The sequence below is a fragment of the Nerophis lumbriciformis genome, linkage group LG13 (genome assembly GCF_033978685.3).
Source record: "Nerophis lumbriciformis linkage group LG13, RoL_Nlum_v2.1, whole genome shotgun sequence".
NCBI lineage: Eukaryota > Metazoa > Chordata > Actinopteri > Syngnathiformes > Syngnathidae > Nerophis > Nerophis lumbriciformis.
This window is the reverse complement of record NC_084560.2, coordinates 47,500,601-47,521,938: the sequence shown is the minus strand read 5'-3', so window position 1 is coordinate 47,521,938 and position 21,338 is coordinate 47,500,601. Positions and strand designations below refer to the sequence as shown.

Below are 21,338 nucleotides of genomic sequence, written 5' to 3'. Positions count from 1 at the left end.
ATCAGTGGTTTTATATTCGGTTACGTTTAATCAGTGGTTTTATATTTGGTTACGTTTAATCAGTAGTTTTATATTTGGTTACGTTTAATCAGTGGTGCACCGTCAGGGCCTAACATAAATCATGATCATTAATGAATAAAATTGCATTTTTAATTCCATCCATCCATTGTCTACCACTTGTCCCTTTTTGGGGTCGCGGGGGGTGCTGGAGCCTATCTCAGCTGCATTCGGGCGGAAGGCGGGTTACACCCTGGACAAGTCGCCACCTCATCACAGGGCCAACACAGATAGACAACATTCACACTCACAGTATTTTTTTAATTGACTTTCCATAAATATATAAAAGTATTCATCATATTCTCTTCAAGTCTTATTAGGCTCCAGTGTTGCTCTTTTAAGTTAGAGCTTTTATCCAATCAGAAGTCAGCTCGCTTCTTGTTTGAATTCTGCCGGAAGCCTTCTGACCCAACATTTGTGGCGTCTGTGCAGTTTAACGAACGGAGGACATTCAATTAACAGACAGTTGCGATAGCCGATCAGCTCACAAGTTGTTGACAGTAGCCTTACGTTGAACGTGACTGTGATTGGATACTCACTTGACACTCCCGGGTATCCGATCACAAGTTGTGATTTAGGAAAGCAGAAAAGTGGCACCGGAGCCATACCCGGCCAGCGGAGAAATCAGCGGTTCTCACTTTTTTAACCAACAAAGTAGCAAAGCAAAACGTTGATTAGGTGGCAAATATAATTAAAGTTAAAGTACCAATGATTGTCACAAACACTACGTGTGGCGAAATTATTCTCTGCATTTGACCCATCACCCTTGATCACCCCCCTGGGAGGTGAGGGGAGCAGTGAGCAGCAGCAGTGGCCACACCCGGGAATCGTTTTTGGTTATTTAACCCCCAATTCCAACCCTTGATGCAGCTGAGTGCCAAGCAGGGAGGTATATAATGGTTTGCCTGCCCACTTATACAAGCGGTATTGTGAGTTCAAATATATTTTTTCACATTCAATATGTTTTTTACAATTATTTTTATTTTTTCACATTCAATATGTTTTTTACAATTATTTTTAATTTGACAGTACCATGGGTTTATTGATTTTTAAATGCGCCAAAAAATAGCCCTTTTGGTACACTAGTGACAAATTGAGTTCATTCAATGCCCAGTAGTGCGCAAGTGTGTTTTTGTATAGTATTTCACAAGCTGTGACCATGTGGCAATATAAATGATGGTATTTTGAGAGGTATTTATTGAAGTGGGACTAAGTAGGACATCACTGAAACGCACGGCTAACCACTGTGTTTAATGAATTAACTAACCAAGAGCTCTAAATGCCTGATGATAGAAATGAAAAGAGCAAACAAAAATATGTACCTTGTTTTTGCATTATTAGGGCCAGCAATTATAGGAACATCAAATGGAATAGCTGGTTTCCCTGATAGCGAAGCAGTAACAAAATAAAACCAAAATTTACTGTATAAAATGTATGATTGTATTAATTTATTATGTCTCTTCAGATATCTAGAAAAAAACCGTAAACAACAGACACTCTTATATCAGCACACAGTGGACATTCGCCATGGTCGTAATGTTGTTTAAGAATTTGTTGATTGCGTGGAATTGATTATTGATCCATTGTGTCTGGAAGCGATTGAGTTCAAATATAGAGTGCAACCAGCAGAGGCGCTGCTGATTCACTCTCAACTGCTACAAGAAAATGAGCATCCTTCGTGGACACAGGATAAATAAGTGTTATGTTACACAATATAACACCAACATTCAATTATTTTTTTTTTAAATAAATGGGTTGAGATGTAAACACTGGTTCTGTATTCATTCACTCGGCCATATGAGGAATCAGGATTAGCAGCTAGGATGAAGATTCAGGCGCACCTGGGATTTAAGTTCTTTCCTTTCTCTATCCCGACCCAAATTCCGACATCCAAGCTTTGTATCTTTCCAGGTCTGCCGCGGAGACGGATTTGGAGATCTTTTTTAGTGTCAGGCTGAAGTCCTCCATCTTCACGGGCATCAGCAGCTCTTCTTTGGACAGCGCTCGGATCTCCTCGGGGCTCAGGCCTTGGATGCGCCGACGCATGGCCATCATTGATGCGTCCCTGCAGTAAACGACACAAGAAAAGTCCTAAACTATCGAGAATCTGTGCTTCTTTTGCCATCTACAGGTAAAAGCCAGTAAATTAGAATATTTTGAAAAACTTGATTTATTTCAGTAATTGCATTCAAAAGGTGTAACTTGTACATTATATTTATTCATTGCACACAGACTGATGCATTCAAATGTTTATTTCATTTAATTTTGATGATTTGAAGTGGCAACAAATGAAAATCCAAAATTCCGTGTGTCACAAAATTAGAATATTACTTAAGGCTAATACAAAAAAGGGATTTTTAGAAATGTTGGCCAACTGAAAAGTATGAAAATGAAAAATATGAGCATGTACAATACTCAATACTTGGTTGGAGCTCCTTTTGCCTCAATTACTGCGTTAATGCGGCGTGGCATGGAGTCGATGAGTTTCTGGCACTGCTCAGGTGTTATGAGAGCCCAGGTTGCTCTGATAGTGGCCTTCAACTCTTCTGCGTTTTTGGGTCTGGCATTCTGCATCTTCCTTTTCACAATACCCCACAGATTTTCTATGGGGCTAAGGTCAGGGGAGTTGGCGGGCCAATTTAGAACAGAAATACCATGGTCCGTAAACCAGGCACGGGTAGATTTTGCGCTGTGTGCAGGCGCCAAGTCCTGTTGGAACTTGAAATCTCCATCTCCATAGAGCAGGTCAGCAGCAGGAAGCATGAAGTGCTCTAAAACTTGCTGGTAGACGGCTGCGTTGACCCTGGATCTCAGGAAACAGAGTGGACCGACACCAGCAGATGACATGGCACCCCAAACCATCACCCAACCATGCAAATTTTGCATTTCCTTTGGAAATCGAGGTCCCAGAGTCTGGAGGAAGACAGGAGAGGCACAGGATCCACGTTGCCTGAAGTCTAGTGTAAAGTTTCCACCATCAGTGATGGTTTGGGGTGCCATGTCATCTGCTGGTGTCGGTCCACTCTGTTTCCTGAGATCCAGGGTCAACGCAGCCGTCTACCAGCAAGTTTTAGAGCACTTCATGCTTCCTGCTGCTGACCTGCTCTATGGAGATGGAGATTTCAAGTTCCAACAGGACTTGGCGCCTGCACACAGCGCAAAATCTACCCGTGCCTGGTTTACGGACCATGGTATTTCTGTTCTAAATTGGCCCGCCAACTCCCCTGACCTTAGCCCCATAGAAAATCTGTGGGGTATTGTGAAAAGGAAGATGCAGAATGCCAGACCCAAAAACGCAGAAGAGTTGAAGGCCACTATCAGAGCAACCTGGGCTCTCATAACACCTGAGCAGTGCCAGAAACTCATCGACTCCATGCCACGCCGCATTAACGCAGTAATTGAGGCAAAAGGAGCTCCAACCAAGTATTGAGTATTGTACATGCTCATATTTTTCATTTTCATACTTTTCAGTTGGCCAACATTTCTAAAAATCCCTTTTTTGTATTAGCCTTAAGTAATATTCTAATTTTGTGACACACGGAATTTTGGATTTTCATTTGTTGCCACTTCAAATCATCAAAATTAAATGAAATAAACATTTGAATGCATCAGTCTGTGTGCAATGAATAAATATAATGTACAAGTTACACCTTTTGAATGCAATTACTGAAATAAATCAAGTTTTTCAAAATATTCTAATTTACTGGCTTTTACCTGTATATGCCGTACAAACCTGCAGACGTTGGTGATGTCCGCCCCGGAGTAGCCTTCTGTCTTCTTCGCTATGTGATCAAGGTCGACATCGGCGGCCAAGTCCACCTCCCGCAAGTTGATCTTCAAAAGCTCCGTGCGACCCACAGCTAAGCACAAAAAACAAACCATGGCACACATACAGTATTGTTACAAGAAATGAGAACAAAAATGCAGCCCTATGGCGTTTCCTTCGCCATTATTATTAAAAATCTACTCCCGAGTGGTAAAAATCATGGCACGATAACTTAAAAAATAAAGACACCCTCAGATTGTTTAAAAATAGAACACACACATTCTGAAAATGTACAAATCATAATGTTGTTGGTTTTTGTTTACACTTACAAACCCCGTTTCCATATGAGTTGGGAAATTGTGTTAGATGTAAATATAAACGGAATACAATGATTTGCAAATCCTTTTCAAGCCATATTCAGTTGAATATGCTACAAAGACAACATATTTGATGTTCAAACTCATTAACTTTATTTTTTTTTTGCAAATAATCATTAACTTTAGAATTTGATGGCAGCAACACGTGACAAAGAAGTTGTGAAAGGTGGCAATAAATACTGATAAAGTTGAGGAATGCTCATCAAACACTTATTTGGAACATCCCACAGGTGTGCAGGCTAATTGGGAACAGGTGGGTGCCATGATTGTGTATAAAAGTAGATTCCATGAAATGCTCAGTCATTCACAAACAAGGATGGGGCGAGGGTCACCACTTTGTCAACAAATGCATGAGCAAATTATTGAACAGTTTAAGAAAAACCTTTCTCAACCAGCTATTGCAAGGAATTTAGGGATTTCACCATCTACGCTCCGTAATATCATCAAAGGGTTCAGAGAATCTGGAGAAATCACTGCACGTAAGCAGCTAAGCCCGTGACCTTCCATCCCTCAGGCTGTACTGCATCAACAAGCGACATCAGTGTGTAAAGGATATCACCACATGGGCTCAGGAACACTTCAGAAACCCACTGTCAGTAACTACAGTTGGTCGCTACATCTGTAAGTGCAAGTTAAAACTCTCCTATGCAAGGCGAAAACCGTTTATCAACAACACCCAGAAACGCCGTCGGCTTCGCTGGGCCTGAGCTCATCTAAGATGGACTGATACAAAGTGGAAAAGTGTTCTGTGGTCTGACGAGTCCACATTTCAAATTGTTTTTGGAAACTGTGGACGTCGTGTCCTCCGGACCAAAGAGGAAAAGAACCATCCGGATTGTTCTAGGCGCAAAGTGTAAAAGGCAGCATGTGTGATGGTATGGGGGTGTATTAGTGCCCAAGACATGGGTAACTTACACATCTGTGAAGGCGCCATTAATGCTGAAAGGTACATACAGGTTTTGGAGCAACATATGTTGCCATCCAAGCAACCTTACCATGGACGCCCCTGCTTATTTCAGCAAGACAATGCCAAGCCACGTGTTACATCAACGTGGCTTCATAGTAAAAGGGTGCGGGTACTAGACTGGCCTGCCTGTAGTCCAGACCTGTCTCCCATTGAAAATGTGTGGCGCATTATGAAGCCTAAAATAGCACAAGGGAGACCCCCGGACTGTTGAACAACTTAAGATGTACATCAAGCAAGAATGGGAAAGAATTCCACCTGAGAAGCTTAAAAATGTTTCTCCTCAGTTCCCAAACGTTTACTGAGTGTTGTTAAAAGGAAAGGCCATGTAACACAGTGGTGAACATGCCCTTTCCCAACTACTTTGGCCCGTGTTGCAGCCATGAAATTCTAAGTTAATTATTATTTGCAAAAAAAAAAATAAAGTTTATGAGTTTGAACATCAAATATGTTGTCTTTGTAGCATATTCAACTGAATATGGCTTGAAAAGGATTTGCAAATCATTGTATTCCGTTTATATTTACATCTAACACAATTTCCCAACTCATATGGAAACGGGGTTTGTATTATCAATGTCTTGTGACTGCTGGGTTGGTACTTTGCGAAACCTCTCACTAGCGAGTCGCGAGTAGTGAGGCGGTGGCCGTGAATCCTGTGTTGCTCTCCGTCCAGCAAGACAAATATCGTGGATGATTGAAAAGAGGGCTCACTGTGTTCAGGTAATTCTACTGGTTAATAAATGCACTCAGGTGCTTTGGGCAATATTTAGAGTACCCGTATTTTCCGCACCATAAGGCGCCCTGGGTTATAAGCCGCGCCTTCAATGAACGGCATATTTCAAAACTTTGTCCACCTATAAGCCGCCCCGTGTTATAAGCCGCATCTAACTGCGCTAAAGGAATGTCAAAAAAACAGTCAGATAGGTCAGTCAAACTTTAATAATATATTAAAAATCAGCGTGATGTGGGCGCGCATGGAGTCGTATATCAACATGGACGGAGCTGCGTGAAAAAAGCCACCCGGCCTCTTTGCGTAAACTTAAACTTACCTTAACCACTCGCTCATCTTTTCTTCATCCATCCCTTCGGGTTAGCTTTTATGATGACGCCGGCTGGAAAGGTCTCTTTTGGCAAGGTCTTCCTTTTGAATATCACCATGGGTGGAAGTTTCTGGCCATTAGCATGGCAAGCTAGAACCACAGTGAAGGATGACTTCTCATTCCCTGTGGTGCGAATATTCACCGTACGTGCTCCCGTTGTATCCACAGTGCGGTTCACAGGAATATCAAAAGTCAGTGGAACCTCGTCCATGTTGATAATGTTCTCTGGCCGGATCTTTTTTTCAGCTATCTTGTTTTTACAATATGCACGGAAAGTAGCCAGCTTTTCTTGAAAGTCTTTAGGCAGTTGCTGTGAAATAGTAGTCCGTGTGCGGATGGAGAGATTGCGTCTTTTCATGAACCGGATCCCTGTCGCTTAGTAGGAGCCATTTTGTGGTCTTTACAGATGTAAACACACAAAGGAAATGAAACGTACGGTAATATCCGCGCGCTTCTTCTTCTTCTACGCGGGCGGGTGGTTGCTTACAGTAGAAGAAGAAGCACTTCCTCTTCTACGGGGAAAAAAGATGGCGGCTGTTTACCGTAGTTGCGAGACCGAAACTTTATGAAAATGAATCTTAATATTAATCCATATATAAAGCGCACCGGGTTATAATGCGCACTGTCAGCTTTTGAGAAAATTTGTGGTTTTTAGGTGCGCCTTATAGTGCGGAAAATACGGTAAGACCTCTTTCTCCCCGTTTGCAGCGAGAGATGAAGAAACCAAACACACACACGGCAATTTATCGATGCCAGCAGAGTTATCGACCTCAATTTCATTTATCGTTCAATAAATTGACTTATGGACTCAGGCCTATGAGTGACCAATGCATGGAAGTAATATTACGCTTCAAATGAGCGTGATTGAAAGCGTCACCTGTAGGCAGAGGGATGTAGATCCGCTTCTCCAGGCGCCGCCGCAGCGCCTCGTCGATGTCCCAGGGGAAGTTTGTGGCGGCGAGCACCATCACCATCTTGGAAGGGTCGTCGTTGTCCTGGGCGCCGCCCACACCTGCACGAGACAAACATTAAAGTCTCCCATAACTGGACATGGGATGTGAAGAGAACATAACCTCGCTTACCATCCATTTGAATCAAAAGCTCCGATTTGACCCTGCGGCTCGCTTCGTGTTCATTCGACGTTCCTCTCCGACTACAGATGGAGTCGATCTCATCGATGAAGATGGTGGTGGGCGCGTAGAAGCGGGCCTGTATGAACAGCACAAACACCTGACTTTTATCACAATATTCATTACTCAGGGTGCACAAAACAATCGATTCACATCTGAATTACAATTCTTATTCATCCCGATTCTAAATCAATTCATAAGTTAAAAGTTAAAGTTCAATTCCCAACGATAGTCACACACACACTAGGTGTGGTGAAATTATCCTTTGCATCTGACCCATCCCCATGTTTACCCCCTGGGAGGTGAGGGGAGCAGTGAGCAGCGCTGGCTGCGCTCTGGAATCATTTGGTGATTTAACCCCCAATTCCAAGCCTTGATGCTGAGTGCCAAGCAGGGAGGTAATGGCTCCCCTTTTTATAGTCTTTGGTATGTCTTTGGAACTCTCCACCTCCCAGTCTCAGGGCGGACACTCTAACCACTGAGCAGGTCTAAGTTTAAAAAAAAAAAATTGTTTTAAATAATAAATTTTTAATAGATGTTTTAGGCCATCTTCATGTTTTGAAATAGATTCATTATAATAATTATACCAAAGAATACATTGCGAGAATTGGTTTGAATTGAGAATCGTGTTGAATGGAGAATCAATTTTGAATCGAATCATCGCCGCGGGGCTCGGACTCAGATCGAATCATTCGCTGCCCAAAGATTCACACCTTATTTATTTATTACCATTTCAAAGAGCAGGCGCACAAGTTTCTCCGACTCGCCGCGGTATTTGGAAGTGAGCGTGGACGAGGACATGTTGAAGAACGTCGTCCCACATTCCGTCGCCACGGCTTTAGCTAACATGGTCTTTCCTGTACCTGGCGGGCCCACCATTAACACGCCCTGTCATGAAAGAAATGGTATTTATCAGACAAATAATATCAATGTGTTTACTGTATGCGTACCTTCCAGGGCCGTCGAATACCCTTGAAGAAGTCGGGCATCCACATGGGCAGCACCACAGCTTCTCTCAGCAACTTCTTGGCGTCCTCCAGATCAGCTATGTCGTTCCTAGCCAGGGAATTCTGTCAGTATGAGTAAAAAATGTGTGTGTGTGTGTGTGTGCGGTCATACCAGTGTACATTCAAGTTGCGAGACACGATGTCTCGCTCCAGTGACTCCACCAGTTCGTTCTCATGTCCACCGCCATCAAACTTTTTCTGGTCTTTTTCCCCTTTCTTCCACTAATGAGGGGAAAAAAGCAAGTGCTGTGTTTGTTTGTGTTTAAATGTCTACAGGTTTGTACACAACTTGTCTTTTAGGCCAGTGGTCCCCAACCACCGGTCCGTGGATCGATTGGTAACGGGCCACACAAGAAATAAATAAATAAATATTTTATTTTATTTTATTTATTTTTTTAATTAAATCAACATAAAAAACACAAGATACACTTACAATTAGTGCACCAACCCAAAAAACCTCCCTCCCCCATTTACACTCATTCACACAAAAGGGTTGTTTCTTTCTGTTATTAATATTGTGGTTCCTACATTATATATCAATATATATCAATACAGTCTGCAGTAGTGATGGGTCCGGCAACACCGATGCATCGGCGCATGCGTCGAGCTCATAGAGCAAAACCCTGTGTCGGTGCGCGTACCGCTTTTAGAAAGTCACGTGACCGATCATGAGCTGTTTTGATCACGTGACCGATACGCGAACTGTGTCGCACTGACGCCTCCTCTGTGCCCTGTGAGCGGGTCTTTTCTACAGCCGGAGAAATAATAACTAAGAAGAGAAATCGTCTATAATGTAATACGTTGGAAAAACTTAAACCCTAACTTTTTTTTTTTTTATAAAAATGTGTAAAAAAATAAAATAAAATAAAAATCCAGTCCACAATCATCCACAACACGTTCTCTTAGATTTCCATGTTATGATACATGTTCACATTATTTATTGACTGTATCTAAAAAAGATACAAATATATTTTTATTTAAATGAAGATATGAAATAATCCTAAATGAAATACAATGACTTGGTTTATATTATTGTATATACTAGGGCAGGGGTCACCAACGCGGTGCCCGCGGTCACCAGGTAGCCCGTAAGGACAGCACTTACCAGTGAGCTGCCTCTATTTTTTAAATTGTATTTATTTACTAGCAAGCTGGTCTCGCTTTGCTCGACATTTTTAATTCTAAAAGAGACAAAACTCAAATAGAATTTGAAAATCCAAGAAAATATTTTAAAGACTTGGTCTTCACTTGGAATAAGCGGTAGAAAATGGATGGATGGATGGGTCTTCACTTGTTTAAATAAATTCATTTATTTTTTACTTTGCTTCTTATTACTTTTAGAAATACAATTTTAGATAAAAAATACAACCTTAAAAATGATTTTAGGATTTTTAAACAAATGTACCTTTTTACCTTTTAAATTTCTTCCTCTTCTTTCCTGACAATTTAAATCAATGTTCAAGTAAATTTATTTATTTTTTTATTGTAAAGAATAATACATATTTTAGCTTCTGTTTTTTCAACGAAGAATATTTGTGAAATATTTCTTCAAACTTACTATGATTAAAATTCAAAAAAATTATTCTGGCAAATCTAGAAAATCTGTAGAATCAAATTTAAATCTTATTTCAAAGTATTTTGAATTTCTTTTAAAATGTTTGTTCTGGAAAATCTAGAAGAAATACTGATTTGTCTTTGTTAGAAATATAGCTTGGTCCAATTTGTTAAATATTCTAACAAAGTGCAGATTGGATTTTAACCAATTTAAAACATGTCATCAAAAATCTAAAATGTATATTAATCAGGAAAAATTACTAATGATGTTCCATAAATTATTTTTTTAATTTTTTCAAAAAGATTCAAATAAGCTAGTTTTTCTCTTCTTTTTGTCGGTTGATATTGAATTATAAAGAGTCGAAATTGAAGATAAACTATGTTTCAAAATTTTATTTTAAATTTTTTCGTATTTTCTCCTCTTTTAAACCGTTCAATTAAGTGTTTTTTTCATCATTTATTCTCTACAAAAAACCTTCCGTAAAAGGAAAAAAAATGTACGACGGAATGACAGACAGAAATACCCATTTTTTTTATATATATACATTTATTTATTTAGCTATTCTTGTTTAAATCACACTTACGTGTAACTTACAAATGACAATATATTTATTTATTTAAGTGTGTATCAAACTGGTAGCCCTTCGCATTAATCAGTACCCAAGAAGTAGTTTTTGGTTTCAAAAAGGTTGGTGACCCCTGTACTAGGGCATCAAATCAGTGTCAGTTGAGTCGGTCCATAGGTTGCCTGTAGGGATTTTTAATGTCCAGCAGATGTCAGTATTTAGTGACACAGTATCGACACAGTATCAATACAGTTTTGCAATGTGTCGAAACGCTTCATGACGCCTCATCAACCCATCACTAGTCTGCAGGGATACAGTCTGTAAGCACACATGATTGTATTTTTTTATGACAAAAAAAAATAAAAAATACCATCTCTCTTATCCAGTTCGTGGGACAAATTTTCAAGCGTTGACCAGTCCGCAGTTACAAAAAGGTTGGGGAGCACTGTTTTAGGCCATGTCCACAGGAACACAGATACTTCATAAATGCAGACTTATCTCTGCCTCTTGTCCACACGCAGATGCATACTTTTGTCTTTAAAAATGCAGACTTTTACAAACGCTGGCCAAAGTGTAGAGATCCAAAACTCTCCGCTTAGCGTACGTGTGACTAGTGATGACGTCACGGTTGTGCGCCGTCATTTCCTAGCTCAACAACACTGCCTTGCTGCCTTTAAACACACTATAAGAGTACTTCATGTGTGTTTGAACGTAAACATGCTGCTCTTTTCACTCAACATCAATAAAAAAAGACAGATAAAAATGTGCTTTGTGACACTCCCGCCGGTGAAAATGACTGTCAGCTGTTTTGGCTACGATGGCTGTGGAACCTCCACCTGATGGGACAACTTTGACAAGCAAGACTTTTTGCTCTGTGTCATAAGAAAGATGCAACATTATCTTATGTTTTTAGTCCTTGTTTAACGACAAATCATGAAGTTAACTTACGTGTCTTGCTTCCATTTTTGTAGATGGAGCCGGATGCGACTGAGCCCGCGCGTAAAAAGTGAGCAAGCAACTAAAAAAAAAAACAATGTAGCATCCTTCTTGTAGTGTGTCCTGAAGTTAAAGACAATATACACTTTAAAACCTACTCAGTGGCTTAGTGGTTAGAGTGTCCGCCCTGAGATGGGTAGGTCGTGAGTTCAAACCCCGGCCGAGTCATACCAAAGACTATAAAAATGGGAGCCATTACCTCCCTGCTTGGCACTCAATATTAAGGGTTGGAATTGGGGGTTAAATTACCAAAATGATTGCAGAGCACGGCCACCACTGCTGCTCACTGCTCCCCTCACCTCCCAGGGGGTATAACAGGGGGATGGGTCAAATGCAGAGGGTAATTTCACCACACCTAGTGCATACCTGCCAACTTTTGAAATCAGAAAAACCTAGTAGCCAGGGTCCAGGGGCCACAGGCCCCGGTAGGTCCAGGACAAAGTCCTGGTGGGGGGTTCAGGCTTCGCCCCCCGACGCAAAATGATTATTAGCATTCAGACAGGTTAAAATGTTGCTAAAACCATCACTTTTCTATCAGTCACAGTGACTTTTCAAAACAAAAATATTACAGCAAAAATCATATGGGTTGATTGACATGTTTATTCTGTAAGCTAACTTCAATAGTTTGAAATTATTTTGACAGTTAATGCCAGTTATCCTGTCAACCTTTCACAAGACTTCAATTTGTTAATTGAAAGTATAAACAGTATAAACACTTTTTACAGTAAACAAATGGTAAAACAGTACTAAACAATTCCATAAAAAAAAAAATTGGTGTCATTATTAACTTTCTGTCCAAGCTTGTATAATCTACTGCCTTGTTCAATTGTAAAAAATATTCTGTGCCTAAAATTCACATTTCTATCACAATTATCATACTGTAAACATGGTAAGCTAACTTCATTAAAATTAATAGTCCTGTCAATAGCATGGAATTACAATTCAAATGTAGTTTTTTTGTAAGCCTTTCAAAAGAATTCAAAATATGAAAAATTAATGCAAATTAATTGAAGCCATCAGACACTTGAAAAGTGGCACATCACATCTCTAATGTAATCATTTGAACTTTTCAACAGAAATAGCACTGCAAAAATATTAAGGATATACTTCTGTATTTTGGTAGTTATGCTGTCAACATTTAACAGGATTTCTTCAACTTGGACTTGAAAGCATAAATAGTATAAACACTTTTAACAGTATAACAGTACTAAACAATTCCAGTAGATAACATTGGTGTCATTACCTTTTTGTGGCTAAAATCCAAATTTAGCAACGGCATTAGACTTGTGTTTTTTTGTCCCAACGTGGTCTTTTACATCGCTAATTCCTCCGTGTCCGATCGAAAAATCTTGTCTGCACAAGGTGCAATTCGCGTAGTTTTCACCCTTTTTGGAACGGATAATTATTCCCGGATAGGCTTTTGAATATTCTTCACGGAATGACTGCAGTTTTCTTTTCGGTTTAAGACTCGTTTGTGATTTTTCTCCGGCTGATTCCATGATCGTTCGCTCGTTTGGAAACAATGGCAACTGGTGCCTCGTGTTTGGCAGCGGTGCTATAAATAGCCTCGCGCATGGCATTCGGAATGGCTCGATAGGAAGTTACGGGAAGCAGTGTCGATTGTCATTGTTGTTACGCGATTTCCTGAATAAAACTTAAAAAAAAATATATTTTTTTTAATTAATGAAAAACCGTATTTTTTATCACTGCAACCGTAACCCGGAATAGGTTGATGAAAACCGTACTAATTACGGGAAAACCGGAGTAGTTGGCAGGTATGCTAGTGTGTGCGTGACTCTCAGTGGTACTGTAACTTTAACTTCATTACACATGTACCATATCACTATATCCATGATTAAATTATTTATAATTCCCTTAAAAATGCAAAATGGTTTCCTTGGCTCGTTCGTGCTTCATGATTTTATAAATAAAGTATACTTCGCTGCACACGTAATACATCACCATGTTGCTGAACACGTTATATGTCTATGAGTGTTGGGTTTCAGCAGCATTCACTCTTTAATAATGTTCCCAGGGCTCTGTGTACGTGCAGGCTGCTTTTAAAGATAATGTCATTGTTCGTCTAAAGTCCATCAAAAGGTGTAATGCCACCAAGTCAGCTATTGCTGCTTTATTTCAGACTTCTGATTGGACAAAATGTGCATGGCAGCAGGTGTATGCGTTTGTGCAGTTTTGAAACTACACTTGTTTTGATGCAGATTGTTTTAACCCCAAATATGTGGTTTTGAAACTCTCCTTGTTCGTGTGGACATGGCCATGTCTCTAAACTTATGACTGCTACTTACATTACGTTACATCCAGACTGACCTCATCATTAGATTTTGTGCTGCGAGTATCTCGGACTCCCGGCCTGTCTCCTTTCCACTTAGCCTGGCCACGACTTTCCTGACTGTCCCCTCTGTGATGCAGAGCAGGTGACTCTTTCTTCTGCTGCTTCACTCCGCTGCTGGGACGCTTCCCGACAACGGGATTCCTTAAGGGGGACACACATTAACCGGAATCAAACAACGCAGCATTGAGAGGATGTAGATCATATGCGCACAACGCTGCTCAGTCTTGTGATGATGCCTCTAGTCTCGTCTGTTGGACTGTTGTTGCTCTCCTGCCTTGGTCTGTGAGCCACTACATTGCTGTGCACAAGTATTGGGACACCACTAGCCGTTGTATTTTATGTCAGCCATGATAAAAAAAATGAAGGACATATACATTATAGCTAGCAGCCAAAAATCTTTACAAAAACTGAGCAGCACAAGGAAGAATGTACTCAATTTTGGCAAGGATCTAAGTTGATAGTAGTTTGTTAACAAAAAAACACAAGCCCAATGTTCCACCATTTTTTCTGTTTTAGTTTGGCTGTGGGAATTCAATCAATCAATCAAAGTTTATTTATACAGCCCCTTAATCACAAGTGTCTCAAAGGGCTGCACGAGCCACAACGACATCCCACATCAGGCCGAGAAAAAAACTCAACCCAATGGGCACAAAGAGAAACTTTGGAGGGGCCCGCAAATGTGGAGACCCCGCCCTTGGCATTGGATGTGGAGTACATCTAGTTAATAATGTGACAGTCCAGTCCATAGTGTGGCCAGCAGGGGATCATCCTAACTATTTGCTTGACTGCAGGAGTTTATTGGAAGTAAGGCATGTATTTGTACGAGTACGTGTGTAAGGGTGGAGCTAAATGCTGCTGTCTGTTGATTAGTCCGTGTGTAACCATTATACTACTTCTATTGCTACAATATTAACAATTAAGTTGCAAATCTTTAAGAAAAATAATATTCTTTATTGAGAAACCAAGATTAGTGTTTTTTTGAGAAGGAAAGTTGTATATTTTTGAAAAACAAAATTGCGTTTTTTTTTTAGAATTTGCATACCTGCCAACTTTTGAAATCAGAAAAACCTAGTAGCCAGGGTCCAGGGGCCACAGGCCCCGGTAGGTCCAGGACAAAGTCCTGGTGGGGGGTTCAGGCTTCGCCCCCCGACGCAAAATGATTATTAGCATTCAGACAGGTTAAAATGTTGCTAAAACCATCACTTTTCTATCAGTCACAGTGACTTTTCAAAACAAAAATATTACAGCAAAAATCAAATGGGTTGATTGACATGTTTAGTCTGTAAGCTAACTTCAATAGTTTGAAATCATTTTGACAGTTAATGCCAGTTATCCTGTCAACCTTTCACAAGACTTCAATTTGTTAATTGAAAGTATAAACAGTATAAACACTTTTTACAGTAAACAAATGGTAAAACAGTACTAAACAATTCCATAAAAAGAAATTGGTGTCATTATTAACTTTCTGTCCAATCTTGTATAATCTACTGCCTTGTTCAATTGTAAAAAATATTCTGTGCCTAAAATTCACATTTCTATCACAATTATCATACTGTAAACATGGTAAGCTAACTTCATTAAAATTAATAGTCCTGTCAATAGCATGGAATTACAATTCAAATGTAGTTTTTTTGTAAGCCTTTCAAAAGAATTCAAAATATGAAAAATTCATGAAAATGAATTGAAGCCATCAGACACTTGAAAAGTGGCACATCACATCTCTAATGTAATCATTTGAACTTTTCAACAGAAATAGCACTGCAAAAATATTAAGGACATACTTCTGTATTTTGGTAGTTATGCTGTCAACATTTAACAAGATTTCTTCAACTTGGACTTGAAAGCATAAATAGTATAAACACTTTTAACAGTATAACAGTACTAAACAATTCCAATAGATAACATTGGTGTCATTACCTTTTTGTGGCTAAAATCCGAAAAACGTTGAAAGTTTTCCACTTGTATCGCTAGCAACGGCATTAGACTTGTGTTTTTTTGTCCCAACGTGGTCTTTTACATTGCTAATTCCTCCGTGTCCGATGGAAAAATCTTGTCTGCACAAGGTGCAATTCGCGTAGTTTTCACCCTTTTTGGAACGGATAATTATTCCCGGATAGGCTTTTGAATATTCTTCACGGAATGACTGCAGTTTTCTTTTCGGTTTAAGACTCGTTTGCGATTTTTCTCCGGCTGATTCCATGATCGTTCGCTCGTTTGGAAACAATGGCAACTGGTGCCTCGTGCTTGGCAGCGGTGCTATAAATAGCCTCGCGCATGGCATTCGGAATGGCTCGATAGGAAGTTACGGGAAGCAGTGTCGATTGTCATTGTTGTTACGCGATTTCGTGAATAAAACTTTAAAAAAAAAAAAAAAAATTAATTAATGAAAAACTGTATTTTTTATCACTGCAACCGTAACCCGGAATAGGTTGATGAAAACCGTACTAATTACGGGAAAACCGGAGTAGTTGGCAGGTATGAATTTGTGTTGTACATTTTTGAGAAAATGTTTTTGCATTTTTTGTGAAAAAGTTGCATATTTTAGAAAAGTGTGGGTCTATTTAATTTTTTTTTTAATGTGTATACATTTGAGAATTTTTTGTTTTGTCAAGAAACAAAGTCGCATATTTTTAAGGTTTATTTTCAATTTTGAGAATATTTTTTTTAATTTGAGAAACTAAGTTTTAAATTTTCAAGATTTTTTGTACATTCCAGAAATGTTGTCGTAAAATTTAGAGAAAAACAATTGTACATCTTGAAAAACAATGTATATTTCTGAAACTTTTTTTGTATACTTAAGAATGTTTTTGTATATTTGAGAAATATTTTTGAGAAAAAAGTAGTATATTTTGAAAAACTAAGTTGTATTTTTGATAAACAAAGTTTGTTTGAATTTTACATTTTTGAGGAGAAGTTGTTTTCATTCATATTTCAAAAAATATTATTCTTTTAAAAAGTTGTAAATGTGTGAGGGAAAAGGTTTTATATTTTGCGAAACATTTTAAATAATTAGAGGAGATATATTAAGATAATAAACACATGTACCGGTAATTAAACTATTTATTAGAGGTGCTGAACTGCTTATTGTTAATATTATTAAGGTTTAGCAATTTCTTCCTGTGTCCTTTTTATTCTCGATTGCTATACATCAGGGGTCCTCAAGTACAAATCTTGAAGGTCCACAAATGTTTTTTGGAAACAGGCTGGGTCCGTTTATTATCGGTCAAGCTTATATAATAGCAGGAGGTAGGTAGTTTAACATTTTCTTAAAATTAACAAAAATAAAATGAATATCCAATAAAATACATGAAATATTCTCTTTGAAACAAAAATAAATAAGAACTTTGAAAAAATTTGTCCTCTGCATTTGACCCATCCCTTGATCACCCCCTGGGAGGTGAGGGGAGCAGTGGGCAGCAGCGGCGCTGCGCCCGGGAATCATTTTTGGTGATTTAACCCCCAATTCCAAGCCTTGATTTAACCCCCAATTCCAACCCTTGATGCTGAGTGGCAAGCAGGGAAGAATGCTGGTATGAGCTTTTAAACATAACCCGTTAACTGCTGCCAATCAAATGGTGAATAAGATACTCTTTAGGGTTCATATGTTTGTTAATCTGACTGTGATGAAGTCAGTGCCTCACCAGCCATCAACCTCACCGCACGTTACTGCTCTGTTGCTATTTGTTGTTGTGTCATAGATTTAACAAAAATCTTGCTTGATGTTTCATATGACTTTTTCAGCCTCGTGATTTCTTTTTTTCTTAGCTCTGAATCATGAGGAAATGTCTCTTCAAATTCGCGGTGCTCTTTCAGATAGTGACGTTTCAGATTTTCACTTTTCACCAGAGCAACAGTAGTGTTGCATAGTAGACACATTGGTCTGGTACTTGCAGTAGGTAGGATGAAAACATATTGCTCTGTCCATTCTTCCTTGAAACGTCGGTTTTCCCTGTCCACCTTTCTTTTACCAGCCTGAGCCAACTTGGAGCATGCCATTGTGATTTGATTCACATTCAGTGACTGACAAGTGAACAGTTAGCGAAGTAGCGATACGAGACAACTGTGTGCCTGCAGCGAAAGGTTCCATGCACTGTGCACATGACCCAGGTGGTAACAGCCTATCAGCGCGTCGTTGTGAAAGAGATGACAACCCATACCCCGGAATTAGCCAATCAGAGTGGCGTTCTCTCGCTCTCACTCCGTCTCTCTCTCTTTCTCTCTCTGAGAGAGAGAGAGAGAGAGAGAGAGAGACGGAGTGAGTGAGACACGAGAAGTGTAAACGAAACGTGGAGATATTTGACTAAAAACAACAAAGAACGTTGACTTGCGCTAGCGATAACTCACAGATAAATACAATTATTATATTTTTTTATAATAATTATAATAATAAAAAAAACATTTTTTTATTTTTATTTTTTATTTTTTTTACTATAATTCGTGCTGGGTCCGGACGGACACGTCGCTGGGTCCGGACGGACACGTCGCTGGGTCCGGACATGGACCGCGGTCCGCCTGTTGAGGATCACTGCTATACATAATTGAGTGCAGTTGGGAGTCCTCACCGTCACACCATGACGGACGTGTCTGAACAGCGCAAATAAAGCAGAAAAGCACAAAGGCTCTGGCAAAATTCATAATTATCACCATATCTGTCCAAGTTTGTGGTTGCGGCACGGAGCATAAGACCATGTTGGTGTTTATTTTTTATTTTATTTTGATTAGTTTGTCTGAAGAACGTTTTTTTTTGTATGTCTTTCCATTATAAGAGTACCGTATTTTTCGGAGTATAAGTCGCTCCGGAGTATAAGTCGCACCGGCTGAAAATGCATAATAAAGAAGGGAAAAAACATAAGTCGCATTTTTTGGGGAAATGTATTTGATAAAAGCCAACAGCAAGAATAGACATTTGAAAGGCAATTTAAAATAAATCAAGAATAGTGAACAACAGGCTGAATAAGTGTACGTTATATGAGGCATAAATAACCAGTGTTGGGTTAGTTACTGAAAACCAGTAACTAGTTACAGTTACTAGTTACTTTATTTCAAAAGTAACTCAGTTACTAACTCAGTTACTTACACCAAAAAGTAATGCGTTACTGTGAAAAGTAACTACTTAGTTACTTCTTCTACTTTTTGTTTTTAAAGCTCCCATTATCATTATCATTTCAGTACTGTTATTGCACTGGAGAATAATACAATCTGTTGATCAACTTGACATGCATTTGCATCACTGAACTCTGCTAAGCAATGTGCTCTACATACAACACACAAAGACAAAGATATGTTTCAAAGGGCCAATTTATTTCAGGCCAGAACAAATTGACAAAACTATTTTAAATAGCTGCAACATAACATACATAAGTAACAAACAGCATAATAACACTAACACTAACACTAACCACGTTAAACCCAGATTCCAAACTAACAAAGGTCTTAACTCATTGTCTTTCTATGCCACTTCAATATGGAATCCACTCCCAACAGGTGTAAAATAAAGGGCATCTCTATCCTCCTTCAAAACCGCACTAAAAGAACATCTCCAGGCAACTACAACCTTAAACTAACACCCTCCCTTCCACATAATACCTCTTCGGATTGTAAATAATCAAATGTAGACATTTTTTCTTATACTTTCTGATCTCTCTCTCTGTGTCCACTACTTGCTGTACATATCCTACCAAGTCAGACCTACACTGTTTCAATGTCCATTTCTCTGATGATGCAATTGTTGATGCTGATTGTTGATTGACAGAAGTGTTGATACCAACCACACCTAACCCCACACCCGCACACACACACAGAGAGAGCGCAGAGGAAGAATCAGAAGCACGTCTCTGCTTCGCTGCCATAAAACACGATCAGATCCTCAGTTTCTAGCCGATACTACATAAAAAATAACGTAAAATAACGCAGTAACGCATCATGTAGTAACGGTAACTGAGTTACTGAATATAAAAAATAACGCGTTAGATTACTAGTTACCGCCGAAACTAACGGCGTTACAGTAACGCGTTGGTTAGTCCCAACACTGTAAATAACCAACTGGTATGTTAACGTAACATATTATGGTAAGAGTCATTCAAATAACTATAACATATAGAACATGCTATACGTTTACCAAACAATCCGTCACTCCTAATCGCTAAATCCCATGAAATCTTATACGTCTAGTCTCTTACGTGAATGAGCTAAAAAATATTATTTGATATTTTACACTAATGTGTTAATAATTTCACACATAAGTCGCTCCTGAGTATAAGTCGCACTATGAAAACTATGAAAAAAACTGCGACTTATAGTCCGAAAAATACGGTAGTAGCCACTCTACAAGGTCATTAAAACACCGTTAAACCCAATAGTGGCCTTAGTTTTGCGGCTCGCACTCACCTGTGCTCCGCCGGCGTGGGCGGCGGCCATGCTGCAGGCTCCTCGGCACCACTCCCTCCGGACTGAGGGACCTGCACTGTCACCGGCTTCTCTGACTTGAAGGCTTCAAGTAGTCCCATGATACTTGTAATCTGCTCCCACTCTTCGGTCAGCTCCTGTCTCACCTGAGGACAAATGTCCAAAACGATGAGTTAATATGGAATTGAAAAAACAAAAGCAAAAGGATCCCCCACCTGCTGCCATCTGACTTTGAGTGCCGGGTCTCTGAGGGTCTGGCAGTGCTTGTGGATCTGCTGGAGGACGCCCTGGTAGTAGACCGTGGAGGAGTCGTAGTTGCCCAGCAAAGCGTACTCGCGACCCTTTTTGGCGTTGTCATAGATCTCGGACAGATTCATGTTGCATGACAGCTGCATGACAAAAAGACAGGAAGAATATGCACTTCATTAGGTACACCTGCACTATGGATTGGGACACAATACAGAGAGAGTGTGCATTTTTTTACACATAGAATGATGCTCACTTGGACAGTTATTACTGTACTTATGCTGTGGGACTGCTCTGGTCTGCCATTGTCACACAGCCAAATAATAAGGTAGCACACGAATGCACCTGTTAGCCCCATCCATCCATGCTCATGTAGCTAGCTGCTGTTGCTAATAGCACGTCTAGCTTCTAGGCCTAAAACTAACACAACAACAAGTCTAGCTTCTAGGCCTAAAACTAACACAACAACAAGTCTAGCGTCTAGGCCTAAAACTAACACAACAACAAGCCGGCTGCTGATTATTAACGAAAACGCCCCAGGACGCCAACCGCTCTTATCGTCTGTCAAAAGAACAAAGAGAACAACAAGACGTGTAATTAATGTGTCCAACTCAATAAAAGTCGTCATACCTGCGTGAAATATCATATGTTTGTGGTGTCTTTTCGAAGGCCGCTCAAGCGAGTGTTGCCATGGCCGCGGAGAGACGCCTCGTCAGGAATACAGATGGCGCCCTTGCTGTGGTGCGTTCACGTGATTTGACTAAATGTTGGTCAATCCCCGTCGATAGATGCAGATGGTAAGTATTAAACGTCACAT

The 21,338-nt window shown here is 39.6% G+C and overlaps 1 protein-coding gene across 2 annotated transcripts; it reads right to left on the bottom strand.

Annotated features, from left to right (window-relative positions):
• Positions 1-1,474: 1,474 nt before the first annotated feature.
• On the bottom strand, positions 1,475-21,280 carry katnal1 (katanin p60 subunit A-like 1). Of its 2 annotated transcripts, none has more exons than XM_061970682.2 (11): positions 21,152-21,280; positions 20,491-20,664; positions 20,258-20,421; positions 13,846-14,011; positions 8,514-8,623; positions 8,345-8,450; positions 8,124-8,282; positions 7,347-7,473; positions 7,142-7,276; positions 3,791-3,917; positions 1,475-2,122 (listed from the first exon to the last, which is right to left on the bottom strand). In XM_061970682.2, exons 2-11 carry the CDS (start codon positions 20,650-20,652, stop codon positions 1,924-1,926), a joined length of 1,455 nt encoding a protein of 484 aa, XP_061826666.1. In that variant the 5' UTR covers positions 20,653-20,664; positions 21,152-21,280; the 3' UTR covers positions 1,475-1,923. The 2 variants fall into 2 exon arrangements, with proteins under 2 accessions (XP_061826666.1, XP_061826665.2); XM_061970681.2 differs by lacking the exon at positions 21,152-21,280 and adding an exon at positions 20,778-21,052.
• Positions 21,281-21,338: the final 58 nt, after the last annotated feature.